The 12,454-nt window shown below is 44.0% G+C and overlaps 1 protein-coding gene across 6 annotated transcripts in view; it reads right to left on the reverse strand.

Moving 5' to 3' along the window:
* SLIT2 (slit guidance ligand 2) overlaps nt 1-12,454 on the reverse strand; it is a 406,424-nt gene that overhangs the window by 21,862 nt on the left and 372,108 nt on the right. For all 6 annotated transcript variants that reach the window (XM_077279991.1, XM_077279992.1, XM_077279986.1 and 3 more), the window contains 2 exons: nt 8,142-8,296; nt 4,344-4,632 (listed from right to left, as the gene is read on the reverse strand). In XM_077279991.1, coding sequence (XP_077136106.1) covers nt 4,344-4,632; nt 8,142-8,296 — 444 coding nt within the window. The remainder of the gene's footprint in view (nt 1-4,343; nt 4,633-8,141; nt 8,297-12,454) is intronic.

A 12,454-nucleotide genomic window follows, 5' to 3' on the forward strand; every position in this document is an offset into this window, starting at 1 on the left:
TGCTATGCAATCTCCTCCAATTTATAAATGACAGAGAGCTGTCACTAAAAGCATTCGGCGCATGTCCGATACAGGCGGCAGTGCATTCAGCAACTGTACAAAGTAGGATGGAGCCGGGGAAGCGATCACGCGATTACCCAAGTGGCTCCCTACGTCCATGGGAATGTAGATCCATAGGTGGAAGAGGGCCTTTAAATGCCTTAAGGGGTTAGCAATGGGGATAGATATGACTGCTTAGATCAGCACAGAAAAGTTTAGGACAGTCTATAAATTTGGCCAAAAAGTGGCCGATACATCTGTACTAGTGATGAGTGAACGTGCTCGGATCAGGTGTTAACCCAGCATGCTCGAGTGCTCACCGAGTGTCTTTGGCGTGCTCGAATAATATGTTCGAGACCCCACGGCTGCATGTCCTAATAACCAGGCAATCCCTGCATGTGTTACAGCTGTCTAACAGCGGTGAGACATGCAGACGTGGGGTCTTGAACACATTATTCGAGCACGCCGAAGACACTCGGTTAGCGCTCGAGCATGGCAGATAAGACCTTATCTGAGCACATTCACGTATCACTGATCTGTACCTCATGATGTGTCCTGAAGGATCAGTCCTTTAAGGGACCAATACGTAATAGATAGCCGTCATCCGAATCATGGTTCAGCCAATGGTTTAGCTGGCAGCTATCTCTGAACTCATCCTTACCCAGAAGGTCTCGCTCACCCAAGCGCACCTATACAAAACTACCGGCAGTCCAAAATTGGGCATGCTGGATCCTTATATCCCCTGATATCATCTGTTGGGGAAGAGTCGGAAGGTCCACAAACACATTAGACTGTCAGCCGAGCCCACCAATAATGTGTCTAAGATGTATGTGGACCTTTAAAGCCATTACTCATAGGCTATGACAAGGGCTTGCAATCAGCAGAGCAAAAGGGATCCTAAACTCTATGTTGATGCTGCGTCTTTGATTGATTTGCAGTATAACAAGGGTTAAGGGTCCGGAAATGAAATATTGTCACATCTCAGTAATAGGGAAGCACTTATCATATACATTTCATGTAGAATGCGTGAGCCATAACAGTCAGTGAAGACCAAACAGCGAGGCTGATCTAATCTAATCAGCATGGCGTCTTAGCACATTGTTGTCAGTGAGCACCCCAGGATACTACACGATGGAGAAATCCGGCAATATGATCTTCATCTGTGTCAGAGATACATATGTGATAATCTCCGACCACCTTGCCATAATTCATTACTGGTTTAGTACAGCTCAGAGATTTCTATTAAATGGAAAGTGTCATGTTAAAATGACCCAGTGTTTATTCACATTTTATGATAGAAAATTTCATTAAAAATAATTTATGTCACTATCTGTATTAATGGTAGGAGACAGCATCCTGTGCAATAATCTATAAACCCAAATAGCTTATTGCTTAGACTGTTGTGCTGATATCCCACAGTAGAAATCTCTGTGTGGTGCCAAAGGTGTAGATTCCATTCCTTTAGTGGCCATCACCAATGGGATTTTCTGAGACGTAAGTGTGTGACAGCAGCAGTTCCCCTCAATGCGTCGCCTCTACTCGGCTTTGTGACAGCAGCAGTTCCCCCTATGTGTCACCTCTACTCAACTTTGTGACAGCAGCAGTCCCCCCCATGTGTCGCCTCTACTCGGCTTTGTGACAGAAGCAGTTCCCCCCATGTGTCGCCTCTACTCGACTTTGTGACAGAAGCAGTTCCCCTCTATGTGTCGCGTCTACTCGGCTTTGTGACAACAGCAGTTCCCCCTATGTGTCACCTCTACTCGACTTTGTGACAGCAGCAGTTTCCCCTATGTGTCGCCTCTACTCGACTTTGTGACAGCTGCAGTTCCCCCCTTTGTGTCGCCTCTACTCGGCTTTGTGACAGCAGCATTTCCCCCCTATGTGTCACCTCTACTCGGCTTTGTGACAGAAGCAGTTCCCCCCTATGTGTCACCTCTACTCGGCTTTGTGACAGCAGCAGTTCCACTCTATGTGTCGCTTCTACTTGGCTTTGTGACAGCAGCAGTTCCCCTCTATGTGTCGCCTCTACTCGGCTTTGTGACAGCAGCACTTCCCCCCTATGTGTCACCTCTACTCGGCTTTGTGACAGAAGCAGTTCCCCCCTATGTGTCACCTCTACTCGGCTTTGTGACAGCAGCAGTTCCACTCTATGTGTCGCTTCTACTCGGCTTTGTGACAGCAGCAGTTCCCCTCTATGTGTCGCCTCTACTCGGCTTTGTGACAGCAGCACTTCCCCCCTATGTGTCACCTCTACTCGGCTTTGTGACAGAAGCAGTTCCCCCCTATGTGTCACCTCTACTCGACTTTGTGACAGCAGCAGTTCCCCTCTATGTGTCGCTTCTACTCGGCTTTGTGACAGCAGCAGTTCCCCTCTATGTGCCGCCTCTACTCGGCTTTGTGACAGCAGCACTTCCCCCCTATGTGTCACCTCTACTCGGCTTTGTGACAGAAGCAGTTCCCCCCTATGTGTCACCTCTACTCGGCTTTGTGACAGCAGCAGTTCCACTCTATGTGTCGCTTCTACTCGGCTTTGTGACAGCAGCAGTTCCCCTCTATGTGTCACCTGTACTCGGCTTTGTGACAGCAGCAGTTCCCCTCTATGTGTCACCTGTACTCGGCTTTGTGACAGCAGCAGTTCCCCTCTATGTGTCACCTGTACTCGGCTTTGTGACAGCAGCAGTTCCCCTCTATGTGTCACCTGTACTCGGCTTTGTGACAGCAGCAGTTCCCCTCTATGTGTCGCCTCTACTCGGCTTTGTGACAGAAGCAGTTCCCCCCTATCTGTCGCCTCTACTCGACTTTGTGACAGCAGCAGTTCCCCCTATGTGTTGCCTCTACTCGGCTTTGTGACAGCAGCAGTTCCCCCCATGTGTCGCGTCTACTCGGCTTTGTGACAGCAGCAGTGCCCCTCTATGTGTTGCCTCTACTCGGCTTTGTGACAGCAGCAGTTCCCCTCTATGTGTTGCCTCTACTCGGCTTTGTGACAGCAGCAGAGTGAGCTCAGAAGATGCTCCCCACTTTGTTTTACCGCTGTTTCGCAGCTGCTGTCTCACAGCACAGAAAACTACACCAATGAATCGCCAATGATAACAAAGCAGGGAGCTATGTGGACCTGTACAGAGTTCTGGGAAATTTAGTTTCCAAGTCTAAATCTGTGGTCAATTCTAAGGTGCTGCAGAACTGCCTGCAAGTAGGAACTGGGGTTTAGGAGTGGTGGCCAAAGAGCTCACAAGCTCTTGTCAGCTGAGCTTGTAGGCACTGCACTGAAGCTGACCAAGATCCCTCTTTGCTCCTGATCCTGGCCAGCATCAGTCCCACTGAGCTTCCAATGCCACAGAGGCAAAACTGCCTTGTGTAGCATCATCGGAGAAGACCCTGATCAGGCTGGCACCAGATCATTGCTGCTGGCTTTAAAGGGGTTGTGCCACAAACAAAAGTATATTTTACAATCCATGTGCAAGAAAAAGAAGAGAAGGCACTCATCGATCTCATGTGTAACCACTTTATTCCATCTTCAAAACATGATTCATGGCGCTTCCACGGGTATATTTTAATCAACAGATCATGGAATAACAATAATTTCCACAATTGACTATGTTAACATGGAATGTTCCTGTGCTGAGATAATCTTATAAATGTGCCCCTACTGTGTACTGTGTAATGGCCGAGTCTGACCGTACAGGAACATGGTCTGATCATACCACAGCTCCTGGGCAGGGGAGAAAGCAAAAGAGAGTATACAGACAGGACAGCCTGGGATCACAGCTGATTCTTTCAGGTAAAACATTGTTTAAAAATAGGCAGTGAAATGTTTTACTCACAAAAACAATCAGCTGTGATCCCATTCTTTCCTGTCTGTATCCTCTTTTTTGCTTACCCCCCACTCAGGAGCTGTGGTATGATCAGAACATGTTCCTGTACGGTTAGACATAGCCATTACACAGTACACAGCAGGGAACATTTTTAAGATTATCTTAGGACATCCAATTATGGAAATTATTATTATTCCAAGATCTTTTGATTAAAATATACTTTTGTTTTTGGCAAAACCCCTTTAACTGTCACTCAATCAGTAGCGCTCATCCCACCCAGCAATCGGGAACTTGGAAGGCAGGGGAGCGGCAACGTCCTGAACAGAGAAGAATCGGAGCTCAGAAACTTTCAAAACAAACTGCTTTTCTATATTTTTTGGTTCCAATATTAATTTCTCGAAAAACTAATTTCAGATGAAAAAGTCCATATACCATCTCTTATCTCCTCCATAAAGTTGCCTTTGTGCCTAGCAATGTAAGAAGCCCACATACTTGTGTCCCAGGCAGGGGTCGTTGGATTGCTGATCACACAGTGGTCCCGTCCAGCTTCCTTCACACTCGCATGTGAACCTGGACTGGCTGGTGGCCACACATGTTCCGTGGACGCAGACTTTCTTGTGGCAGGGCTCACACCCGGGCAGTATTCCTGTTTGCAGACTGAACATCTTGAAGTCTTGCAGTTCATTATTTATATGTAGGTTCCGTATGCAGCCTTGGAAGTTAGTGCCATTATGTCCGGGAGACTGACGTAGTACCGCCACATTGTTCTTTATTGGCATTCCTGTATTATGAGAAGGCACAGTATTAATTATGCACCACACAACATAAACAAGTCAAATATTAGAAATGTTGACCTATTACCATGGCACTATGGTCATGGCTTCTAATTAGAGGTATGCAAATTGGTTCAAAACAAATTGAATTTGCTCCAAATTTCACAAAAAAATTAGAATTTTTCTTTTGTATTTGACTGGCTTGCATCTATGAATCCACTTTGCTGGATTCTTTTTAGGGGTTAAAAAAATGATACTATAATATGACCTGTCCGACACTCACTCCCTCCGGCTCCAGTCTTCTGCTCCTCAGTCTTCACTCCTCGGCGCCTCTGGTGTTGACTACAGCCTACATGACTCCGGATGACGCACGTCATGACATTGCATAAGGTCTAGTCAGCATCGGAGGTGCCAAAAAGTGAAGGCTAAATAGAATACCGGAACTGAAGGGAGTGAATCTGCGGCCACAAGATAGGTGAGGGAAGAGAAGCGAGGTATTATTTTAAAAAAAATTCTAAATCTTTTTTTAACAATCTCGGGACAATGGATTCACATGGATTATATGCAATGCAACTCTAATTTTCCAGCTAAATTAGAGCAAATCCACCAAATTTGATTTTTGGCAGAACCACTCTTCTCTAGTTATAATTCACCCAGGATAACATCTGCATGGAATGTATTGTATTTCCAAGATTCCCCCTGAGTACTCAAGTTTACCACAGAAGGGGTAAAAAATAAAATTGTGCCTTCCCGAGAATTTGAGTGAGAGTCGTACCCAAGACGGTAAATGATGTGAACAAAACTAAGATTGATTACTTTTCATATCTCACGTTATATTCGTTTGTGACGTAGGTAACACCTTGGATATTATAGTAGAAGTATGTAGCCCATAACAATACTGCAGGTTTACGTGTCCTTACTTACTCTGCTTTCCAACTAACAGCCCAGAAGTCGCATCAGATGGAGAGCACCTGGAGAACCCAGCCTGGCTAATAGCTTAGATATTTCCTAAATACTAATTATGGTTTCTATAGAACTATACAGTTGCTAGGTAGAGTGAGCTATTATACGATTGAACCACTGGGGTATTTTTACATAGTCTTGCTTCAATATAAAGAAGATGAGGTTCATTTGGTAGTATTTAGTAAAATCTTAGAGTAGAATTGTAATCAGACATGTCCAGTGAGTTACTGTTAAGGCCCCCATGCACACCGGACTACAGTTGGACCAGCCCGCCGATATCAGCGAGCCCCCCTCCCCGAAAGATTAAGGACATCAGTACACATTAGATGTGCAATATTGAAGAAAAAAAGATGCGGCATTCACCAGTTTGAATTAATGTGAAAAAGTCCTTTATTCCATTCCGTGGGATTAGGACTAAAACATGACATGCAGGTTACAGAGGCAGCAGGGTGAGGCAGAGTGGAAGACGGCCGTTTTGCGTAATGACGCTTCAATGGGTCCCGGTGTGTCACTCTGCCTCTCCCTGCTGCCTCTGTAACCTGCACATCATGTTTTAGTCCTAATCCCACGGAATGGAATAAAGGACTTTTTCACATTAATTACAACTGGTGAGTGCCGCATCATTTTTTCTTTAAGTCTACTTTCACACTAGCGTCGTGCACTGCACGTCGCAATGCGTCGATGTGGAGAAAAAACGCATCCTGCAAAGTTGTCTGCAGGATGCGTTTTTTCCCCATAGACTAACATTACCGACGCAGTGCCACACGTTGCAACCGTCGTGCGATGGTTGCGTCGTGTTTTGGCGCACCGCCGCCACAAAAAAACGTTACATGTAACTTTTTTTGTGCGTCGGGACTGCTATTTTCGACCGCGCATGCACGGCCGAAACTCCGCCCCCTCCTCCCCGGACCTTACAATGAAGCAGCGGAAGCGTCTTAAGACTGCTTCCGCTGCCAACGTCGGGCATTTTCTTCACAGTATGCGTCGGTACGTCGGGCCGACGCAGCACGACGGCCCCGTACCGACGCTAGTGTGAAAGCAGTCTAATATTGCACATTCAAGTTCCTTATGCAGAGCACCAAACACCGTTTGACTACCCGCTGTAGCTCTACATACAGTATGGATGTCTATTCATCCTTCCAGGGAATTTTTACATGTTAACTGGTGCCGGTAATTTTTTCTTTGAACATTGCATACACATTAGATGGCAGTCAGCCAAAATATCGTTCGGCTGACAGCTATTTCAGCTGATTCTCCCATAGACAGTGGCGCTCTTTTTGGCCGAGTGCTCCTGTGTTCTCTATGAGAAAGCTGACGACTGACACATCGGTTGGTGGCCTGTCTCTGGGAGAACAATGCAATTGACAGTTCGAAATTGGACATACCTAATCGAGATCTTTTTCGACCATTATTTGGCTGACATGCACATTAGACCATCGGCCAAACCCGGTGATATGTTTAATGTGTATGGCCAGCTTAACGTGCATATGGGACTTCAGAAAAGGATCTTCAGACTGGTGATCCTTTTGTTCTCTAAGAGATTAAGCCGGCGCCAGATGAGTCTGATGGTGGCTCTGGTAGAGAATATTGGAGCGCTGAACAAAGGGAGCTTTCCTATGTTTGGAGAAGTCAGGAGAGATAGATGCTAGATGAACAGTTGGCCAAACCATTTTTCTGCTCACAGCTATCTATTGTGTATGGGGCCCCTTAGTCCAGCTAATCAGTCCAGAGGCCAGATGCTGACTTGAATGCATGGCCACTTTCCATAAAAAAATTATTGGAGATATGGAAACCTAAAATTGCACAACCTCGCTAAATTCAAGTGACCTGCACGCTCATCTCTCTCCGGCGCTGATACCATCTTCTCTCTGATCAAAGAGATTGTCTGGTTTAGAAAACCCATGCACAAATGCACACTAGGCATTTCTCAGTTAGTAGAGGAATGGCCAGCATTCAGGCCCCCAACTGTTAGCCATAGAGCAGAGTAGCCATATAGAACATCTTTCAGGAGCTGTCATGATTGAGTATCACTGGCAGCCTGTTGAATTCCTTTGCGTTGACACTTCAGATGGTAGTGAACACTCCGGTCTCCCTTATGGCTTACAGTAGGTGGAGACCCTGCGATCAGCTTATTGTCAAAGAACTCTAACATAACAGAATTGTCCAAAATGGTTAATTTCAGTGGAAATGTGGCAGATGAATTGGTTGACGGATATAAAACATACGTTCTATATGTCTGAGGTCCCTGTTGGGAAATCATCCTGATGGTAATCTCCAATGTGCACTGTGAAAAAACTTTAGTGTCTCATTATAAACGTTGCTGCATATGACTGTACATAAGAGTATAACGGCCATCTTTACTCTTCCATTTGTCGTGTGGAAGACGTGGATTAGTCTTAACAAACAAGCGGTGAAATCCATTCTGGCAGTTTGATCAATACACTTCGGCAAGGGTTTGATGTGTGATTGCAGGGTCAGAAACATATTAATCACAGTGACAGGAGTGAAATAAATGTACCTATTATGGGTGACATGACAAACCAATATCTTTTACCTCCTACGTAAAGCGGGGAGTCGAAGCCCAGAGAAGACTGTTTGGACAAATTAGTAATGGCCTTAGGGTTTCCTCCATCCACTATTAGTGACAGGGTTTGATCCTGGCCTACAAGCTCCACGATGTGAAAATTCCCGTCATTTATGGTATCAACACTGTAGAGAGAAGATGAAGATGATTCAATGCACAGGGCACACACAAATGCTTATACATTATATCCTAGGTCAAAAACTTCCAACATATCATAGACACATCAGAAGTCTTAATTGGATTACCCCACACACACTGATTGCTAAATCGAAGATGCAGAATCCATCTGTTGAGTATCCCGTCCTTCAGCTGTGATTGGGATAATGGGGTACGGGATCATATATGATCTATGAGCCGGTATACTTCCCTGCTTGTTCACGGAGGAGAGTCGAATGGGCACAGCAGGCAACTGGTAGCTACTACTACTACTTCTTATTCTCAGCAAACGAACGGCCACTGTTTAAAACCTGTGGGAAGTCCCTATGCCAATACAGAATCGGTATTACAGCCCCTACTACTATGTACAATTTGGTGTCCTTTTCTGTGGCATTACTGCTACCTCTGCACCCCTAACCCCTTCACCTCCGAGCCTGTTTTCACCTTCATCACCAGGCCAAATTTTACAGTTCCGATCTGTGTCATTCTATGTAGTAATAACTCTGAAACGCTTCACACTGATTCTGAGAATGTCTTTTCATTACTTATTGTACTTCATAATAAGTGGTAACATTTGTTTGATATGTCTTGTGTTTATTTGTGAAAAACATTTGAAATTTGGCTAAAATTTTGCAATTTTCAAACTTTTAATTTTTATGCTCTTACACCAGAGAGTTATGTCACAAAAAGTAGTTAAAAATAACATTTCCCACATATTTACTTTACATAAGCACAATTTTTTTAAACATTTTTTTTTCTCGTTAGGAAGTTAGAAGGGTTAAAAGTTGACCAATGATTTTCCATTTTTCCAACAAAATTTACAAAAAACATTTTTTTAACGACCAAATCATATTTGAAGTGACTTTGAGGGGTCTATATGACAGGAAATACTGCAAAAGGGATACCATTTTAAAAACTGCCCCCCTCCAGGTGCTCAAAACCACATTAAAGAAGTTTATTAACCCTTCAGATGCTTCACAGGAATTAATGGAATGTGGAAGGAAAAAAATAACATTTAACTTTTTTTCACAAAATTTTACTTGAGACCCATTTTTTTTTATTTTCACAATGATAATAGGAGAAAATTAACACCAAAATTTGTCGTGCAATTTCTCCTGAGCATGACAGTATCCCATATGTGGGGGAAAACTACTGTTTGGGCGCACGGCAGGTGCCCACACCTTTTTTTTTTTTTAATTCTTTATTTTACCCAGGAGGTACAGAGCAGCCACTGAGTACAACTCCCAGCATTGTCCCATGCTCTTGCTGATTGCAGGGAGAGCAGGGGATAACGATGTGAGCTGTCATCAGCACCCAGACACGTGAGAACAGCGCAAACTGTGCCGACTTTTCTCAGGCACTCGTACATGTGATACGGATACGGCACACAGTTGCCACACATATGAAACACGGACACGGATATCTCCCATATTGGTTTTTCCAGTATCGGAAATATCAGGATGTGTGAAGGAGGCCTAAAATTGTAAGATATGGTGGTAGATGGAACACTTAAAAGGAGTGTCTCATGAAAAAATGTTATTAATCTTCAGATATGAGGTTAATCTGCAAGTTAAAAGCATTCAGATGCCATGCAGCCACCACACTTTGAGCCTCGTTGGTGGAAGGAAATTGACTTTATTCCTTCCGGCAGCCTCTGGCTTTCAGTCATAGAGGCGCAGCCGGTGTGACTTCAGTCATCGCTCAGAACATGGTGGGCATCGGCTATAACCACGTCCCATGTGACGTCAGTGTTGGGGTCATAGTTACACTTTTAAAAAAGCTGTCAGCTGGCCAGAAGTCACATAAAAACATCAGAAGCTGAAAAATTTGAGTTTCACAACGTTTTATGCCAGAACTCGATCACCAACTGTTAGCCCCATAAAATACAAAAGGGTAACCACAGGTTACATACCATGTTTTCGGTTGTGGGGGTTTCATCTATGATTAAAGTTTGAGCTGGATTATAAAATGCTCATTTTAATATTGGATAGGAAATCTTCTGACAAAGTTTTCTGAAGTAAATATACCAGCCTCCTTAGGTCTAGGATATCTCTTTATTGGATCATTTACAAAGATGATGTTGTCACGTGCGCCGAAGACTATGACTATAGGATCCCATGCAGGATTTATGGTCGGACGTTTAACTATTGTCATTTTGCAGCTGTTTGATCCCCCCATAGTAGCTATTGGATGACATGAGTCACTTAGTATATAGAAGGCCCTGTCTTATTTCTGATTCTTGGTGAATACTGGCCGTCGGTCCCTCTGCTCTCCGCTAACAATAGTGTTTTTCTCTCTCCAGTCTATTTACTGCTAGTTGGAAGGCAACACAGCAAGATAAAGTGTCCCGCTGTGTAACGGCCTCTGAAACTGCTGTTTTATGGCCCCAGCTCTATGGTCTTTACCTGATTTATTAATTAATTCATTGCTGGTGTTGCTATACACACAATATGCCAAATCAGGGAAAGACAATTCGTTCCGATGATCAGAGCCTCATATTCTTCTCCTAATGATGGGAAGAATTACTGCATGGGAAGCTGCCTTTGGAGGGAAGTCCCATGGTGGCGGCAGGTCTGCCAAGTAGAGGGGCAGCTCTGTGTGCCCGGACCTCGCACACCACACACTTCAATGGTCATTGATTAAATGCTGCTCAGGCTTGTCCGGTTTTAGACTTTTGGCCACTGAGTGAAAAAAAAAAACTATCTATATAAAATGCATTGTTCCAAGCAACGTAATTTATGACGCCCTTACAGGGAATGAAGAACGGGAGACATTTCCCCCCGCAGAGCGAAGCTCCTGCCTACATAGTTTTCAGAGAGCTGTAACACAACTACGAATGCATGCATTATGTTATTTTTATAATAATTTAAAATATACCTTTTTTTAATGTTTTTATTTTATGATTGTAGATTTTTTTTTTTTATTCTACTTTCTGATTATTGGGGCTGCCATGTTGCCTGAGTTTCTGCAATATGGTTTACGGCAGCCGCATAGACCGGAATGAACGGGCTCTGACTCATTTACTTCTATGGAGGAGTTTTCTGGGCATGCTCTGTGACCTGTGCAGAGGTCTGTGTCGGGAGGGGGGAAGAGGTGAGCTGTGACCATCATGCCTTGTTAGGTGTTACCTGCATTATCTTAATCCTGATTGTCATGATAAAGTGCTGGCGGCTGAGGAGTGATCACTGTAGAACTGAAAGTTCCGGACAAGGTGAAAATTGTAAGTTTTCAGGATCTGTCATTAATATAGATAATTATATGGACTGTAACTATCATGTGCAGGGTAAATCAGTGAAGTAGAAGTAATTAGCCTGTAAGATCAATCCCCTCAAACCAAATTTATGGACATGCAGGTCTTTGAAATATAAGTCCAATGACACCTTAGTATCTTCTATCTCTTAAGGTGTTAAGTGCTCTGGCCTTGACAGAGCACTTTACAAGCCTCTGTTTCCCCACTCAGCACCAGCATCTTTAGTTTGATTGATAGATCACTGACTTTGTGACATCAGGAGCCAGGCAAGAAAATCAGACAGTGAGATATCTGCATACTGTGTGCCCTCGCGGGCAGGGTCCTCCTTCCTTATGTACCCGTGTGCCTTGTTTTTTGCTCATGTTTAATGTATTTGTCTATATTTGCCCCGTATTCACATGTAAAGCGCCATGGAATAAATGGCGCTATAAAAATGTATAATAATAATAATATCAGTCAAGCTAAAGAGGCTGGCGCTGGGCAGGGAAACTGTGGCTCCTTAAGTGCTCAGTCACTCTCAGAGCACTTAACACTTTATTTTCATATAAATTTAAACTCTAATTTCTTGGGAATGCAGCCAGAAATAAAAAAATATAAAGGTGTCAATAGATTTTGCTGGGTTGACCTTCCTGACAGATTCCCTTTAAACCTTGACTTTAAGGATCATGGTCATCCAGGCAGTAGGACCCTCATTGATTAGTTAGTGATGGCTTATCCTACCCTGACTAATGCTATTTGGAAAATGCATGGATGACACTGCTAATTTCTACAGGATCTGAGCTACCAACAACTAATGTTGGGTCAATCCTACCGCCGGTGGAGGTCACATTATCGAGTTATAGAAGTGGTAGGACTTCCTGTCCATTATCCTAATGAA

This window comes from Ranitomeya variabilis, chromosome 1 (assembly GCF_051348905.1).
Source record: "Ranitomeya variabilis isolate aRanVar5 chromosome 1, aRanVar5.hap1, whole genome shotgun sequence".
Taxonomy (NCBI): domain Eukaryota; kingdom Metazoa; phylum Chordata; class Amphibia; order Anura; family Dendrobatidae; genus Ranitomeya; species Ranitomeya variabilis.